This window comes from Trematomus bernacchii, unplaced genomic scaffold (assembly GCF_902827165.1).
Source record: "Trematomus bernacchii unplaced genomic scaffold, fTreBer1.1, whole genome shotgun sequence".
Classification (NCBI taxonomy): domain Eukaryota; kingdom Metazoa; phylum Chordata; class Actinopteri; order Perciformes; family Nototheniidae; genus Trematomus; species Trematomus bernacchii.
Genome location: NW_022987343.1, coordinates 7,501 through 27,292, shown reverse-complemented (window position 1 = coordinate 27,292; position 19,792 = coordinate 7,501). Strand labels below are relative to the sequence as shown.

The 19,792-nt window shown below is 41.1% G+C and overlaps 1 protein-coding gene and 1 long non-coding RNA gene across 2 annotated transcripts in view; both read right to left on the bottom strand.

Annotated features, from left to right (window-relative positions):
- Positions 1 to 3,413: 3,413 nt before the first annotated feature.
- LOC117483617 lies at positions 3,414 to 3,685 on the bottom strand. The gene is made up of 2 exons (XR_004555992.1): positions 3,653 to 3,685; positions 3,414 to 3,528 (listed from the first exon to the last, which is right to left on the bottom strand). It is a non-coding gene; the product is annotated as an uncharacterized LOC117483617 (long non-coding RNA).
- A 312-nt stretch (positions 3,686 to 3,997) lies between these two features.
- The window catches only part of LOC117483609 (kunitz-type protease inhibitor 1-like), a gene marked incomplete at its 5' end in the record, with an annotated part of 21,670 nt that continues 5,875 nt past the window's right edge, over positions 3,998 to 19,792 (bottom strand). The window contains 6 exon segments of the mRNA XM_034131985.1: positions 3,998 to 4,392; positions 4,497 to 4,559; positions 5,285 to 5,455; positions 5,651 to 5,701; positions 7,242 to 7,364; positions 8,578 to 8,610. Of these exon segments, the coding sequence (XP_033987876.1) occupies positions 4,211 to 4,392; positions 4,497 to 4,559; positions 5,285 to 5,455; positions 5,651 to 5,701; positions 7,242 to 7,364; positions 8,578 to 8,610 (623 nt within the window). The 3' untranslated portion in view covers positions 3,998 to 4,210.

Below are 19,792 nucleotides of genomic sequence, written 5' to 3'. Positions count from 1 at the left end.
ATGGATTAACATCGATTTAGCTGGGGCAACACAAATAAATAAATGAATGAATCTACTGGTTTCATAATTTGAACCAAAAGTGGTGCATTTTGCACTATTTTTTTTATTTATTATTATTATGTCCTATTTCTATTATGTTGCAATGTTGGAGGAGCTCGGGGTCTACGATTTTAAATGCCAAAATTACACTGTAGCTAGCATCTGATAACAAAAACCCTTGAACCTTGAACCTTAGTGGTGTTTATTTTTCACGGAGTTCAGTTGCTAAGCGATCACACAACGTCACGTCCGGTATTTCCACAACACAAATGGATTAACATCGATTTAATACTTTAATGTAGCCTTTGTTTCTGCTAACAGAGGTGTCGACCAGCTGGGGCCACAAGAAAATCGGCGAAATCGAGTGTGACGATAAAAAAATTAATTAAAAACATCTAATTTTGACAATAAAAACCGACCAATAGTCTTGGTAGAGCATTTGATGGCACTTCCGGGTATTTCTCCACTGGTTGGGCCATGTTAACAATACCGTGTAACTGTCACGTTTGAAGGGACGAAACCGTGACATATTCACGTCTCCCAGCGTGGTAGATCGTCACATGTTCACGTCTTGCCGTGATACCGGGTTGGTTGACTAAAGGTTACAGTGGGTTATGAACCTCAGAGCCCCATGGTAGACAGCATGCAGTGGTCTGTGAGGGGGTTAAGGTGGGTTATGAACAGGGGTGCACATAACTGGTACGCAGGTACGCATGCGCGGCAACAATCTGAAATGCGTACCGTAACTTGTCTCACAAAGCGCATTTGCGTACCGACGTAGCTTTTCCAGAAGGCGGTTAGATCACCGCCAGTTGGATCAGCTGATAGAGGTGTTATGGTTCTATGTTCCTGCCTGTTGGATCAGCTGATAGAGGGGTTATGGTTCTATGTTCCTGCCTGTTGGATCAGCTGATAGAGGTGTTATGGTTCTATGTTCCTGCCTGTTGGATCAGCTAATAGAGGTGTTATGGTTCTATGTTCCTGCCTGTTGGATCAGCTGATAGAGGTGTTATGGTTCTATGTTCCTGCCTGTTGGATCAGCTGATAGAGGTGTTATGGTTCTATGTTCCTGCCTGTTGGATCAGCTAATAGAGGTGTTATGGTTCTATGTTCCTGCCTGTTGGATCAGCTGATAGAGGTGTTATGGTTCTATGTTCCTGCCTGTTGGATCAGCTGATAGAGGTGTTATGGTTCTATGTTCCTGCCTGGTGGATCAGCTGATAGAGGTGTTATGGTTCTATGTTCCTGTCTATCAGCTGATAGAGGTGTTATGGTTCTATGTTCCTGCCTGTTGGATCAGCTGATAGAGGTGTTATGGTTCTATGTTCCTGCCTGTTGGATCAGCTGATAGAGGTGTTATGGTTCTATGTTCCTGCCTGTTGGATCAGCTGATAGAGGTGTTATGGTTCTATGTTCCTGTCTGTTGGATCAGCTGATAGAGGTGTTATGGTTCTATGTTCCTGCCTGTTGGATCAGCTGATAGAGGGGTTATGGTTCTATGTTCCTGCCTGTTGGATCAGCTGATAGAGGTGTTATGGTTCTATGTTCCTGCCTGTTGGATCAGCTGATAGAGGTGTTATGGTTCTATGTTCCTGCCTGTTGGATCAGCTGATAGAGGTGTTATGGTTCTATGTTCCTGCCTGTTGGATCAGCTAATAGAGGTGTTATGGTTCTATGTTCCTGCCTGTTGGATCAGCTGATAGAGGTGTTATGGTTCTATGTTCCTGCCTGGTGGATCAGCTGATAGAGGTGTTATGGTTCTATGTTCCTGCCTGTTGGATCAGCTGATAGAGGTGTTATGGTTCTATGTTCCTGCCTGTTGGATCAGCTGATAGAGGTGTTATGGTTCTATGTTCCTGCCTGTTGGATCAGCTGATAGAGGTGTTATGGTTCTATGTTCCTGTCTGTTGGATCAGCTGATAGAGGTGTTATGGTTCTATGTTCCTGTCTGTTGGATCAGCTGATAGAGGTGTTATGGTTCTATGTTCCTGTCTGTTGGATCAGCTAATAGAGGTGTTATGGTTCTATGTTCCTGCCTGCTGGATCAGCTGATAGAGGTGTTATGGTTCTATGTTCCTGCCTGTTGGATCAGCTGATAGAGGTGTTATGGTTCTATGTTCCTGCCTGTTGGATCAGCTGATAGAGGTGTTATGGTTCTATGTTCCTGCCTGTTGGCGTCAGCTGATAGAGGTGTTATGGTTCTATGTTACTGCCTGTTGGATCAGCTAATAGAGGTGTTATGGTTCTATGTTCCTGCCTGTTGGATCAGCTGATAGAGGTGTTATGGTTCTATGTTCCTGCCTGTTGGATCAGCTGATAGAGGTGTTATGGTTCTATGTTCCTGCCTGTTGGATCAGCTAATAGAGGTGTTATGGTTCTATGTTCCTGCCTGTTGGATCAGCTGATAGAGGTGTTATGGTTCTATGTTCCTGTCTGTTGGATCAGCTGATAGAGGTGTTATGGTTCTATGTTCCTGCCTGTTGGATCAGCTGATAGAGGTGTTATGGTTCTATGTTCCTGCCTATCAGCTGATAGAGGTGTTATGGTTCTATGTTCCTGCCTATCAGCTGATAGAGGTGTTATGGTTCTATGTTCCTGCCTGTTGGATCAGCTGATAGAGGTGTTATGGTTCTATGTTCCTGCCTGTTGGATCAGCTAATAGAGGGGTTATGGTTCTATGTTCCTGTCTATCAGCTGATAGAGGTGTTATGGTTCTATGTTCCTGCCTGTTGGATCAGCTAATAGAGGGGTTATGGTTCTATGTTCCTGTCTATCAGCTGATAGAGGTGTTATGGTTATATGTTCCTGCCTGTTGGATCAGCTGATAGAGGTGTTATGGTTCTATGTTCCTGCCTGTTGGATCAGCTGATAGAGGTGTTATGGTTCTCTGTTCCTGTCTATCAGCTGATAGAGGTGTTATGGTTCTATGTTCCTGTCTGTTGGATCAGCTGATAGAGGTGTTATGGTTCTCTGTTCCTGTCTATCAGCTGATAGAGGTGTTATGGTTCTATGTTCCTGTCTGTTGGATCAGCTGATAGAGGTGTTATGGTTCTATGTTCCTGCCTGTTGGATCAGCTAATAGAGGTGTTATGGTTCTATGTTCCTGCCTGTTAAGGACCACCTACATTATATTATTTTGTTCTGCAAAACAAGATTCTGATAAAAGGGTTAATATTGGGACAAAAATGAAATCATAATTCTGAGAAAAAAGTGAATATTCAGATAAACAAAAAACTTATGTGAATTTTTATTAAATTCTGAGAAAAAAGCTAAAACTATTATAATTGTTATATATAATCTAATTTATATGATATAACATTTAAATATATTATATCATTATTACATTCACATACAACATAAAGGAGGAGGCTTCCCATTGTTCCCATGACTTTATTAACAAAGATCAATAAACACTTAACCTCCGGAGAGCAACTTCATACATCACACACATCTAATGAGAATACACACACCTGAGAGCCACACACACACCTGAGAGCCACACACACACACACACACACCTGAGAGCCACACACACACCTGAGAGCCACACACACACCTGAGAGCCACACACACACCTGAGAGCCACACACACACCTGAGAGCCACACACACACCTGAGAGCCACACACACACCTGAGAGCCACACACACACACCTGAGAGCCACACACACACCTGAGAGCCAAACACACACCTGAGAGCCAAACACACACACCTGAGAGCCACACACACACACCTGAGGAATATATTATATATATATATATATCATATATAACTCACACACTTTAATATAGCAGAAACCCACGCATCATAAAAACACACACACACAGAGACACATGAGCTGAGGAAGAATCACTGGGTGGATGTTCATAATCTACAGATAAGAAGATAGAGGCGGGGGGGGGGGGTGAGGGGGGGGGCAGTGAGAGGAAACGGGAATGAAATGATTTTTGAGGAAACCTTGATTTACGCTCCTTTAATAACAAATACTGGAACAGCCCCCAGAGGGTCGTCACGGCGACGTCACACGGGCTGGTCGTCACGGCGACGTCACACGGGCTGGTCGTCACGGCGACGTCACACGGGCTGGTCGTCACGGCGACGTCACACGGGCTGGTCGTCACGGCGACGTCACGCTCGCTGGTCGTCACGCGCGCTGGTCGTCACGGCGACGTCACACGGGCTTGGTCGTGGTTTTGTAGACGATCGTGTCCTGTTGCGACAGCGCCGAGTGGGCGGAGCCTGCGGCAGCCGGCCTGTGGGAGCGCTGCTTCCTGGACTTCAGGAAGCAGTAGGTCAGGATCACCAACAGAGCCAAGATGGCCACCGACAGGCAGACGGCCAGCGCGATGTTACCTGAAGACGAGACGTCAATTCCTGTCAGCTGAGTTCACTTCCTGTCAGCTGACACACTCACAGAGAAACAAACAACAACGTGTCCGCCATGTTTGTAGTTTTACCTGAGTCACTTTCCTCTTCCGCCTCGAAGCGGCCAAATATCCCTTTGAAGAAGACGTTACGCTCTGCAGACAGGAAGTAACAGTCACAAACAGGAAGTAACAATCACAAACAGGAAGTAACAGTACCTGTGACCCCCCCCTGCAGGTGGCAGTATAAACAGTATAAGTACATGCAGTACCTGTGACCCCCTGCAGGTGGCAGTATAAACAGTATAAGTACATGCAGTACCTGTGACCCCCCTGCAGGTGGCAGTATAAACAGTATAAGTACATGCAGTACCTGTGACCCCCCTGCAGGTGGCAGTATAAACAGTATAAGTACATGCAGTACCTGTGACCCCCTGCAGGTGGCAGTATAAACAGTATAAGTACATGCAGTACCTGTGACCCCCTGCAGGTGGCAGTATAAACAGTATAAGTACATGCAGTACCTGTGACCCCCTGCAGGTGGCAGTATAAACAGTATAAGTACATGCAGTACCTGTGACCCCCCTGCAGGTGGCAGTATAAACAGTATAAATACATGCAGTACCTGTGACCCCCTGCAGGTGGCAGTATAAAACAGTATAAGTACATGCAGTACCTGTGACCCCCCTGCAGGTGGCAGTATAAACAGTATAAGTACATGCAGTACCTGTGACCCCCCTGCAGGTGGCAGTATAAACAGTATAAATACATGCAGTACCTGTGACCCCCCTGCAGGTGGCAGTATAAACAGTATAAGTACATGCAGTACCTGTGACCCCCCCTGCAGGTGGCAGTATAAACAGTATAAGTACATGCAGTACCTGTGACCCCCTTGCAGGTGGCGCTGCACTTGTCATCCTCCTCGAAGTTGTTCCCGCCGCCCTCACAGCCTCCGTAGGTGAAGCGAGAGCACTTCCTGTTCAGAGGGTCGTAGAACCAGCGCGTGAAGCTGGCCCGACACGGCCCGGTGAGGGGGGGCTCGGCACAGCGTGCTGGGGGTAGCATGGAGCGCGTTAGCATGGAGCACGTTAGCATGGAGCACGATAGCATGGAGCACGTTAGCATGGAGCACGATAGCATGGAGCATGTTAGCATGGAGCACATTAGCATGGAGCACATTAGCATGGAGCACAACAGCATGGAGCATGTAGCCTGTTAGCTTCAGGTGCTAGTGAATGTCAGCTGACCTTTTCTCTTGTTCACATCGATGTCCAGCAGACGGGTGAAGGTCTGGTTCACTGAGGAAGAGGAGGAGGAAGAGGAAGACGAGGAAGAGGGAGAAAGTGTGTATTTGCTCTTGTTGTCTATCTTTCTAGGGACCATCAGTCAAAGTGAGGACATTTATTCATTTGGAGTGTGTGTGTGTGTGTGTGTGTGTGTGTGTGTGTGTGTGTGTGTGTGTGTGTGTGTGTGTGTGTGTGTGTGTGTGTGTGTGTGTGTGTGTGTCAGCGTGTGTGTGTGTGGTGTGTGTCAGTAGTGTGTGTGTGTGTGTCAGCAGTGTGTGTGTGTGTGTGTGTGTCAGCAGTGTGTGTGTGTCAGCAGTGTGTGTGTGTGTGTGTGTGTGTGTGTGTGTGTGTGTGTGTGTCAGCAGTGTGTGTGTGTCAGCAGTGTGTGTGTGTGTGTGTGTGTGTCAGCTGTGTGTGTGTGTGTGTGTGTGTGTGTGTGTGTGTGTCAGCAGTGTGTGTGTGTCAGCAGTGTGTGTGTGTGTGTGTGTCAGCAGTGTGTGTGTGTGTGTGTGTGTGTGTGTGTCAGCAGTGTGTGTGTGTGTGTCAGCAGTGTGTGTGTGTGTGTGTGTGTGTGGTGTGTGTCAGCAGTGTGTGTGTGTGTGGTGTGTGTGTGTCAGCAGTGTGTGTGTGTGTGTCAGCAGTGTGTGTGTGTGTGTGTGTGTGTGTGTCAGCAGTGTGTGTGTGTGTGTGTGTGTGTGTGTGTGTGTGTGTGTCAGCAGTGTGTGTGTGTGTGTGTGTCAGCAGTGTGTGTGTGTGTCAGCAGTGTGTGTGTATGTCAGCAGTGTGTGTGTGTGTGTGTGTATGTCAGCAGTGTGTGTGTGTGTGTGTGTATGTCAGCAGTGTGTGTGTGTGTGTGTGTATGTCAGCAGTGTGTGTGTGTGTGTGTGTATGTCAGCAGTGTGTGTGTGTGTGTGTGTATGTCAGCAGTGTGTGTGTGTGTGTGTATGTCAGCAGTGTGTGTGTGTGTGTGTGTGTGTCAGCAGTGTGTGTGTGTGTGTGTGTGTGTGTGTGGTCAGCAGTGTGTGTGTGTGTCAGCAGTGTTGGGGGTGTGTGTGTGTCAGCAGTGTTGTGATGGGTTGTCAGCAGTGTGTGATGTGTGTGTGTCAGCAGTGTGTGTGTGTGTGTGTGTGTGTCAGCAGTGTATGTGTGTGTGTTTGTGTCAGCAGTGTGTGTGTGTGTGTGTGTGTGGTGTGGTCAGCAGTGTGTAGTGTGTGTGTTTTGGTGTCGCAGTGTGGGTGTTGTTGGGTGTCAGGCAGTGTTTCGTTGTGTTGTGGTTGTGTGTGTGTGAGGTGTGTCTGTGTGTGTGTGTGTGTCAGCAGTGTGTGTGTGTGTGTGTGTGTGTGTGTGTCAGCAGTGTGTGTGTGTGTGTTTGTGTCAGCAGTGTGTGTGTGTGTGTGTCAGCAGTGTGTGTGTGTGTGTGTGTGTGTGTGTCAGCAGTGTGTGTGTGTGTGTTTGTGTCAGCAGTGTGTGTGTGTGTGTCAGCAGTGTGTGTGTGTGTGTGTGTGTGTGAGCAGTGTGTGTGTGTGTGTGTGTGTGTGTGTGTGTGTATTACGTTGGCTGCAGGGCTCCTCGTCCTCCCCCCCGCTGCACTGCGCCACCCCGTCACACTCCAGACTGGGATCCAGACAGCAGTCTCCACAGGTCAGCTGACCAGGACGACACTCCCCTCCACACTCTGCACACACACACACACACACACACACACACACACACGTTTATCCCGAGTACCCTATAGAGAGGCGAAGTCCCTCCCCTTCCGGTGGACCTCCATGGGACCTTATTTCGGAAAAGTTATGCATTGAAGTCAATGGAGAGAGAAAGATTATCTTTCGATCCCGTTTGAATTGTGCCACGAATTACACACATGATGTTTGTCAATTTAAAAGATAATTTTGCAAGTCAAAAAAATAAACTGTGAAGTAACACATTTGTTTGTGTGAAACGCTCAATGAACTACATCTCTGGTCAACAACACACGTCACCAAGATGGCCGTCACTACTGTCTTGTCAACAAAACGATTGACTACCCTCACTATCACCACAATGAAACACGTCCTGAAGAATGTCATGCAAAGCTGCCTGCCTGCCTTCCTTTGATTCTCTCTGAACTGCCTGGTCGTTTTAATGTTTAATGTCAACCATTTGTGCAGATAGCATGAAGTAGAGAAGATCGCTAGCGTTAGCGTTAGCATTTCTCCCCCGGGCTTAAATTGTGTATTATAGAATGATCACACCGGTGACAGTACTCTTCAAAGGGTTCACGAAATATGACTACTACTCTTACTGTTTAACATTTTGGGTTACTTCATGTTACTTCATGTTAAGGCTAATAAAAATGACAAGGCTGTAATGCTAACTAACGTGCTAGCTACTAGCTAGGTAGCTAACTTGATCAAGCCACTCCTGGTCCTTTCATCAGACGGGAAGCGAAAGAACAAGCAAGACCCATTGCTGGTATAACAACCTGGTACTAAGCACACAGGCATCTTGTTAAAGTTATCTTATCTTAGCCAGCGCCATATAGATAGATTATATCTATATGGCGCTGATCTTAGCTATCTCTTAGTGGAGGAAAACAATTGTGACATCACTTACGCGACTCTGGGATTTGTAGTCTTTCTAGTTGCGTATTTTTCATAGTCTTATATTTCAACAGTTTTACGACAAACTGTGACTTTTTTGACTTGGAAATTATTTTTTAAGATTGACAAACATCATATGTGTAATTCATGGCACAATTCAAACGGGATCCAAAGATACGTTTTCTCTCTCCATTGACTTCAATGCATAATTTTTCCGAAGTAAGGTCCCATGGGGCGGAAGTAAGTGGGCGTGACTTCGCCACTCTATAACATGTTGCAGAGCACAGGTGCATTGTGGGTACTGACCGACAGCTGGCAGAGAACTCCTTTCAGACGGCGCTGCGGATGACAAACAAGTATCATCAGTATTACAAGTACTGTGTGTACTACTACAAGTACTGTGTGTACTACTACAAGTACTGTGTGTACTACTACAAGTACTGTGTGTACTACTAGAAGTACTGTGTTTACTACTACAAGTACTGTGTGTACTACTACAAGTACTGAGTATACTACTAGAAGTACTGTGTGTACTACTACAAGTACTGTGTGTACTACTACAAGTACTGAGTATACTACTAGAAGTACTGTGTGTACTACTACAAGTACTGTGTGTACTACTACAAGTACTGAGTATACTACTACAAGTACTGTGTGTACTACTACAAGTACTGTGTGTACTACTACAAGTACTGAGTGTACTACTAGAAGTACTGTGTTTACTACTACAAGTACTGTGTGTACTACTACAAGTACTGAGTATACTACTAGAAGTACTGTGTGTACTACTACAAGTACTGTGTGTACTACTACAAGTACTGTGTGTACTACTACAAGTACTGAGTGTACTACTAGAAGTACTGTGTGTACTACTACAAGTACTGTGTGTACTACTACAAGTACTGTGTGTACTACTACAAGTACTGTGCGTACTACTTCAAGTACTGAGTGTACTACAACAAGTACTGAGCGTACTACTATAAGTACTGTGCGTATTACTTCAAGTACTGAGTGTACTACAACAAGTACTGAGTGTACTACTACAAGTACTGTGCATACTACTTCAAGTACTGAGTGTACTACTACAAGTACTGTGCGTACTACTACAAGTACTGTGTGTACTACTACAAGTACTGAGTATACTACTAGAAGTACTGTGTGTACTACTACAAGTACTGTGTGTACTACTACAAGTACTGTGTGTACTACTACAAGTACTGAGTATACTACTAGAAGTACTGTGTGTACTACTACAAGTACTGTGTGTACTACTACAAGTACTGTGTGTACTACTACAAGTACTGAGTATACTACTAGAAATACTGTGTGTACTACTACAAGTACTGAGTATACTACTAGAAGTACTGAGTGTACTACAACAAGTACTGAGCGTACTACTATAAGTACTGTGCGTATTACTTCAAGTACTGAGTGTACTACAACAAGTACTGAGTGTACTACTACAAGTACTGTGCATACTACTACAAGTACTGAGTATACTACTAGAAGTACTGTGTGTACTACTACAAGTACTGTGTGTACTACTACAAGTACTGAGTATACTACTAGAAGTACTGTGTGTACTACTACAAGTACTGTGTGTAGTACTACAAGTACTGAGTATACTACTAGAAGTACTGTGTGTACTACTACAAGTACTGTGTGTACTACTACAAGTACTGAGTATACTACTAGAAATACTGTGTGTACTACTACAAGTACTGAGTATACTACTAGAAGTACTGTGTGTACTACTACAAGTACTGTGTGTACTACTACAAGTACTGTGTGTACTACTACAAGTACTGAGTATACTACTAGAAATACTGTGTGTACTACTACAAGTACTGAGTATACTACTAGAAGTACTGTGTGTACTACTACAAGTACTGTGTGTACTACTACAAGTACTGTGTGTACTACTACAAGTACTGAGTATACTACTAGAAGTACTGTGTGTACTACTACAAGTACTGTGTGTACTACTACAAGTACTGTGTGTACTACTTCAAGTACTGAGTGTACTACTACAAGTACTGTGTGTACTACAACAAGTACTGAGTATACTACTAGAAGTACTGTGTGTACTACTACAAGTACTGTGTGTACTACTACAAGTACTGTGTGTACTACTACAAGTACTGTGCGTACTACTACAAGTACTGAGTATACTACTAGAAGTACTGTGTGTACTACTACAAGTACTGTGTGTACTACTACAAGTACTGTGTGTACTACTACAAGTACTGTGTGTACTACTACAAGTACTGAGTATACTACTAGACATACTGTGTGTACTACTACAAGTACTGAGTATACTACTAGAAGTACTGTGTGTACTACTACAAGTACTGTGTGTACTACTACAAGTACTGTGTGTACTACTACAAGTACTGAGTATACTACTAGAAATACTGTGTGTACTACTACAAGTACTGAGTATACTACTAGAAGTACTGTGTGTACTACTACAAGTACTGTGTGTACTACTAGAAGTACTGTGTTTACTACTACAAGTACTGTGTGTACTACTACAAGTACTGAGTATACTACTAGAAGTACTGTGTGTACTACTACAAGTACTGTGTGTACTACTACAAGTACTGAGTATACTACTAGAAGTACTGTGTGTACTACTACAAGTACTGTGTGTACTACTACAAGTACTGAGTATACTACTACAAGTACTGTGTGTACTACTACAAGTACTGTGTGTACTACTACAAGTACTGAGTGTACTACTAGAAGTACTGTGTTTACTACTACAAGTACTGTGTGTACTACTACAAGTACTGAGTATACTACTAGAAGTACTGTGTGTACTACTACAAGTACTGTGTGTACTACTACAAGTACTGTGTGTACTACTACAAGTACTGAGTGTACTACTAGAAGTACTGTGTGTACTACTACAAGTACTGTGTGTACTACTTCAAGTACTGAGTGTACTACTACAAGTACTGTGCGTACTACTTCAAGTACTGAGTGTACTACAACAAGTACTGAGCGTACTACTATAAGTACTGTGCGTATTACTTCAAGTACTGAGTGTACTACAACAAGTACTGAGTGTACTACTACAAGTACTGTGCATACTACTTCAAGTACTGAGTGTACTACTACAAGTACTGTGCGTACTACTACAAGTACTGTGTGTACTACTACAAGTACTGAGTATACTACTAGAAGTACTGTGTGTACTACTACAAGTACTGTGTGTACTACTACAAGTACTGTGTGTACTACTACAAGTACTGAGTATACTACTAGAAATACTGTGTGTACTACTACAAGTACTGAGTATACTACTAGAAGTACTGTGTGTACTACTACAAGTACTGTGTGTACTACTACAAGTACTGTGTGTACTACTACAAGTACTGAGTATACTACTAGAAATACTGTGTGTACTACTACAAGTACTGAGTATACTACTAGAAGTACTGAGTGTACTACAACAAGTACTGAGCGTACTACTATAAGTACTGTGTTTACTACTACAAGTACTGTGTGTACTACTACAAGTACTGAGTATACTACTAGAAGTACTGTGTGTACTACTACAAGTACTGTGTGTACTACTACAAGTACTGAGTATACTACTAGAAGTACTGTGTGTACTACTACAAGTACTGTGTGTACTACTACAAGTACTGAGTATACTACTACAAGTACTGTGTGTACTACTACAAGTACTGTGTGTACTACTACAAGTACTGAGTGTACTACTAGAAGTACTGTGTTTACTACTACAAGTACTGTGTGTACTACTACAAGTACTGAGTATACTACTAGAAGTACTGTGTGTACTACTACAAGTACTGTGTGTACTACTACAAGTACTGTGTGTACTACTACAAGTACTGAGTGTACTACTAGAAGTACTGTGTGTACTACTACAAGTACTGTGTGTACTACTTCAAGTACTGAGTGTACTACTACAAGTACTGTGCGTACTACTTCAAGTACTGAGTGTACTACAACAAGTACTGAGCGTACTACTATAAGTACTGTGCGTATTACTTCAAGTACTGAGTGTACTACAACAAGTACTGAGTGTACTACTACAAGTACTGTGCATACTACTTCAAGTACTGAGTGTACTACTACAAGTACTGTGCGTACTACTACAAGTACTGTGTGTACTACTACAAGTACTGAGTATACTACTAGAAGTACTGTGTGTACTACTACAAGTACTGTGTGTACTACTACAAGTACTGTGTGTACTACTACAAGTACTGAGTATACTACTAGAAATACTGTGTGTACTACTACAAGTACTGAGTATACTACTAGAAGTACTGTGTGTACTACTACAAGTACTGTGTGTACTACTACAAGTACTGTGTGTACTACTACAAGTACTGAGTATACTACTAGAAATACTGTGTGTACTACTACAAGTACTGAGTGTACTACTAGAAGTACTGAGTGTACTACAACAAGTACTGAGCGTACTACTATAAGTACTGTGCGTATTACTTCAAGTACTGAGTGTACTACAACAAGTACTGAGTGTACTACTACAAGTACTGTGCATACTACTACAAGTACTGAGTATACTACTAGAAGTACTGTGTGTACTACTACAAGTACTGTGTGTACTACTACAAGTACTGAGTATACTACTAGAAGTACTGTGTGTACTACTACAAGTACTGTGTGTACTACTACAAGTACTGAGTATACTACTAGAAGTACTGTGTGTACTACTACAAGTACTGTGTGTACTACTACAAGTACTGAGTATACTACTAGAAATACTGTGTGTACTACTACAAGTACTGAGTATACTACTAGAAGTACTGTGGTGTACTACTACAAGTACTGTGTGTACTACTACAAGTACTGTGTGTACTACTACAAGTACTGAGTTATATACTAGAAGTACTGTGTGTACTACTACAAGTACTGTGTGTACTACTACAAGTACTGAGTATACTACTAGAAGTACTGTGTGTACTACTACAAGTACTGTGTGTACTACTACAAGTACTGAGTATACTACTAGAAGTACTGTGTGTACTACTACAAGTACTGTGTGTTACTACTACAAGTACTGAGTATACTACTAGAAATACTGTGTGTACTACTACAAGTACTGAGTATACTACTAGACAGTACTGTGTGTACTACTACAAGTACTGTGTGTACTACTACAAGTACTGTGTGTACTACTACAAGTACTGAGTATACTACTAGAAATACTGTGTGTACTACTACAAGTACTGAGTATACTACTAGAAGTACTGTGTGTACTACTACAAGTACTGTGTGTACTACTACAAGTACTGTGTGTACTACTACAAGTACTGAGTATACTACTAGAAAGTACTGTTGTGTACTACTACAAGTACGTGTGTACTACTACAAGTACTGTGTGTACTACTTCAAGTACTGAGTGTACTACTACAAGTACTGTGTGTACTACAACAAGTACTGAGTATACTACTAGAAGTACTGTGTGTACTACTACAAGTACTGTGTGTACTACTACAAGTACTGTGTGTACTACTACAAGTACTGTGCGTACTACTACAAGTACTGAGTATACTACTAGAAGTACTGTGTGTACTACTACAAGTACTGTGTGTACTACTACAAGTACTGTGTGTACTACTACAAGTACTGTGTGTACTACTACAAGTACTGAGTATACTACTAGACATACTGTGTGTACTACTACAAGTACTGAGTATACTACTAGAAGTACTGTGTGTACTACTACAAGTACTGTGTGTACTACTACAAGTACTGTGTGTACTACTACAAGTACTGAGTATACTACTAGAAATACTGTGTGTACTACTACAAGTACTGAGTATACTACTAGAAGTACTGTGTGTACTACTACAAGTACTGTGTGTACTACTAGAAGTACTGTGTTTACTACTACAAGTACTGTGTGTACTACTACAAGTACTGAGTATACTACTAGAAGTACTGTGTGTACTACTACAAGTACTGTGTGTACTACTACAAGTACTGAGTATACTACTAGAAGTACTGTGTGTACTACTACAAGTACTGTGTGTACTACTACAAGTACTGAGTATACTACTACAAGTACTGTGTGTACTACTACAAGTACTGTGTGTACTACTACAAGTACTGAGTGTACTACTAGAAGTACTGTGTTTACTACTACAAGTACTGTGTGTACTACTACAAGTACTGAGTATACTACTAGAAGTACTGTGTGTACTACTACAAGTACTGTGTGTACTACTACAAGTACTGTGTGTACTACTACAAGTACTGAGTGTACTACTAGAAGTACTGTGTGTACTACTACAAGTACTGTGTGTACTACTTCAAGTACTGAGTGTACTACTACAAGTACTGTGCGTACTACTTCAAGTACTGAGTGTACTACAACAAGTACTGAGCGTACTACTATAAGTACTGTGCGTATTACTTCAAGTACTGAGTGTACTACAACAAGTACTGAGTGTACTACTACAAGTACTGTGCATACTACTTCAAGTACTGAGTGTACTACTACAAGTACTGTGCGTACTACTACAAGTACTGTGTGTACTACTACAAGTACTGAGTATACTACTAGAAGTACTGTGTGTACTACTACAAGTACTGTGTGTACTACTACAAGTACTGTGTGTACTACTACAAGTACTGAGTATACTACTAGAAATACTGTGTGTACTACTACAAGTACTGAGTATACTACTAGAAGTACTGTGTGTACTACTACAAGTACTGTGTGTACTACTACAAGTACTGTGTGTACTACTACAAGTACTGAGTATACTACTAGAAATACTGTGTGTACTACTACAAGTACTGAGTATACTACTAGAAGTACTGAGTGTACTACAACAAGTACTGAGCGTACTACTATAAGTACTGTGTTTACTACTACAAGTACTGTGTGTACTACTACAAGTACTGAGTATACTACTAGAAGTACTGTGTGTACTACTACAAGTACTGTGTGTACTACTACAAGTACTGAGTATACTACTAGAAGTACTGTGTGTACTACTACAAGTACTGTGTGTACTACTACAAGTACTGAGTATACTACTACAAGTACTGTGTGTACTACTACAAGTACTGTGTGTACTACTACAAGTACTGAGTGTACTACTAGAAGTACTGTGTTTACTACTACAAGTACTGTGTGTACTACTACAAGTACTGAGTATACTACTAGAAGTACTGTGTGTACTACTACAAGTACTGTGTGTACTACTACAAGTACTGTGTGTACTACTACAAGTACTGAGTGTACTACTAGAAGTACTGTGTGTACTACTACAAGTACTGTGTGTACTACTTCAAGTACTGAGTGTACTACTACAAGTACTGTGCGTACTACTTCAAGTACTGAGTGTACTACAACAAGTACTGAGCGTACTACTATAAGTACTGTGCGTATTACTTCAAGTACTGAGTGTACTACAACAAGTACTGAGTGTACTACTACAAGTACTGTGCATACTACTTCAAGTACTGAGTGTACTACTACAAGTACTGTGCGTACTACTACAAGTACTGTGTGTACTACTACAAGTACTGAGTATACTACTAGAAGTACTGTGTGTACTACTACAAGTACTGTGTGTACTACTACAAGTACTGTGTGTACTACTACAAGTACTGAGTATACTACTAGAAATACTGTGTGTACTACTACAAGTACTGAGTATACTACTAGAAGTACTGTGTGTACTACTACAAGTACTGTGTGTACTACTACAAGTACTGTGTGTACTACTACAAGTACTGAGTATACTACTAGAAATACTGTGTGTACTACTACAAGTACTGAGTATACTACTAGAAGTACTGAGTGTACTACAACAAGTACTGAGCGTACTACTATAAGTACTGTGCGTATTACTTCAAGTACTGAGTGTACTACAACAAGTACTGAGTGTACTACTACAAGTACTGTGCATACTACTACAAGTACTGAGTATACTACTAGAAGTACTGTGTGTACTACTACAAGTACTGTGTGTACTACTACAAGTACTGAGTATACTACTAGAAGTACTGTGTGTACTACTACAAGTACTGTGTGTACTACTACAAGTACTGAGTATACTACTAGAAGTACTGTGTGTACTACTACAAGTACTGTGTGTACTACTACAAGTACTGAGTATACTACTAGAAATACTGTGTGTACTACTACAAGTACTGAGTATACTACTAGAAGTACTGTGTGTACTACTACAAGTACTGTGTGTACTACTACAAGTACTGTGTGTACTACTACAAGTACTGAGTATACTACTAGAAATACTGTGTGTACTACTACAAGTACTGAGTATACTACTAGAAGTACTGTGTGTACTACTACAAGTACTGTGTGTACTACTACAAGTACTGTGTGTACTACTACAAGTACTGAGTATACTACTAGAAGTACTGTGTGTACTACTACAAGTACTGTGTGTACTACTACAAGTACTGTGTGTACTACTTCAAGTACTGAGTGTACTACTACAAGTACTGTGTGTACTACAACAAGTACTGAGTATACTACTAGAAGTACTGTGTGTACTACTACAAGTACTGTGTGTACTACTACAAGTACTGTGTGTACTACTACAAGTACTGTGCGTACTACTACAAGTACTGAGTATACTACTAGAAGTACTGTGTGTACTACTACAAGTACTGTGTGTACTACTACAAGTACTGTGTGTACTACTACAAGTACTGTGTGTACTACTACAAGTACTGAGTATACTACTAGACATACTGTGTGTACTACTACAAGTACTGAGTATACTACTAGAAGTACTGTGTGTACTACTACAAGTACTGTGTGTACTACTACAAGTACTGTGTGTACTACTACAAGTACTGAGTATACTACTAGAAATACTGTGTGTACTACTACAAGTACTGAGTATACTACTAGAAGTACTGTGTGTACTACTAGAAGTACTGTGTGTACTACTACAAGTACTGTGTGTACTACTACAAGTACTGAGTATACTACTAGAAGTACTGTGTGTACTACTACAAGTACTGTGTGTACTACTTCAAGTACTGAGTGTACTACTACAAGTACTGAGTATACTACTAGAAGTACTGTGTGTACTACTACAAGTACTGTGTGTACTACTACAAGTACTGTGTGTACTACTACAAGTACTGAGTATACTACTAGAAGTACTGTGTGTACTACTACAAGTACTGTGTGTACTACTACAAGTACTGTGTGTACTACTTCAAGTACTGAGTGTACTACTACAAGTACTGTGTGTACTACAACAAGTACTGAGTATACTACTAGAAGTACTGTGTGTACTACTACAAGTACTGTGTGTACTACAACAAGTACTGAGTATACTACTAGAAGTACTGTGTGTACTACTACAAGTACTGTGTGTACTACTACAAGTACTGAGTGTACTACAACAAGTACTGAGTGTACTACTACAAGTACTGTGTGTACTACTACAAGTAATGTGTGTACTACAACAAGTACTGAGTGTACTACTACAAGTACTGTGTGTACTACTACAAGTACTGTGTGTACTACAACAAGTACTGAGTGTACTACTACAAGTACTGTGTGTACTACTACAAGTACTGTGTGTACTACTACAAGTACTGTGTGTACTACAACAAGTACTGAGTGTACTACTACAAGTACTGTGTGTACTACTACAAGTACTGTGTGTACTACTACAAGTACTGAGTATACTACTAGAAATACTGTGTGTACTACTACAAGTACTGAGTATACTACTAGAAGTACTGTGTGTACTACTACAAGTACTGTGTGTACTACTACAAGTACTGTGTGTACTACTACAAGTACTGAGTATACTACTAGAAATACTGTGTGTACTACTACAAGTACTGAGTATACTACTAGAAGTACTGAGTGTACTACAACAAGTACTGAGCGTACTACTATAAGTACTGTGCGTATTACTTCAAGTACTGAGTGTACTACAACAAGTACTGAGTGTACTACTACAAGTACTGTGCATACTACTACAAGTACTGAGTATACTACTAGAAGTACTGTGTGTACTACTACAAGTACTGTGTGTACTACTACAAGTACTGAGTATACTACTAGAAGTACTGTGTGTACTACTACAAGTACTGTGTGTACTACTACAAGTACTGAGTATACTACTAGAAGTACTGTGTGTACTACTACAAGTACTGTGTGTACTACTACAAGTACTGAGTATACTACTAGAAATACTGTGTGTACTACTACAAGTACTGAGTATACTACTAGAAGTACTGCGTGTACTACTACAAGTACTGTGTGTACTACTACAAGTACTGTGTGTACTACTACAAGTACTGAGTATACTACTAGAAATACTGTGTGTACTACTACAAGTACTGAGTATACTACTAGAAGTACTGTGTGTACTACTACAAGTACTGTGTGTACTACTACAAGTACTGTGTGTACTACTACAAGTACTGAGTATACTACTAGAAGTACTGTGTGTACTACTACAAGTACTGTGTGTACTACTACAAGTACTGTGTGTACTACTTCAAGTACTGAGTGTACTACTACAAGTACTGTGTGTACTACAACAAGTACTGAGTATACTACTAGAAGTACTGTGTGTACTACTACAAGTACTGTGTGTACTACTACAAGTACTGTGTGTACTACTACAAGTACTGTGCGTACTACTACAAGTACTGAGTATACTACTAGAAGTACTGTGTGTACTACTACAAGTACTGTGTGTACTACTACAAGTACTGTGTGTACTACTACAAGTACTGAGTATACTACTACAAGTACTGTGTGTACTACTACAAGTACTGAGTATACTACTAGAAGTACTGTGTGTACTACTACAAGTACTGTGTGTACTACTACAAGTACTGAGTATACTACTAGAAATACTGTGTGTACTACTACAAGTACTGAGTATACTACTAGAAGTACTGAGTGTACTACAACAAGTACTGAGCGTACTACTATAAGTACTGTGCGTATTACTTCAAGTACTGAGTGTACTACAACAAGTACTGAGTGTACTACTACAAGTACTGTGCATACTACTACAAGTACTGAGTATACTACTAGAAGTACTGTGTGTACTACTACAAGTACTGTGTGTACTACTACAAGTACTGAGTATACTACTAGAAGTACTGTGTGTACTACTACAAGTACTGTGTGTACTACTACAAGTACTGAGTATACTACTAGAAGTACTGTGTGTACTACTACAAGTACTGTGTGTACTACTACAAGTACTGTGTGTACTACTACAAGTACTGAGTATACTACTAGAAATACTGTGTGTACTACTACAAGTACTGAGTATACTACTAGAAGTACTGTGTGTACTACTACAAGTACTGTGTGTACTACTACAAGTACTGTGTGTACTACTACAAGTACTGAGTATACTACTAGAAGTACTGTGTGTACTACTACAAGTACTGTGTGTACTACTACAAGTACTGTGTGTACTACTTCAAGTACTGAGTGTACTACTACAAGTACTGTGTGTACTACAACAAGTACTGAGTATAC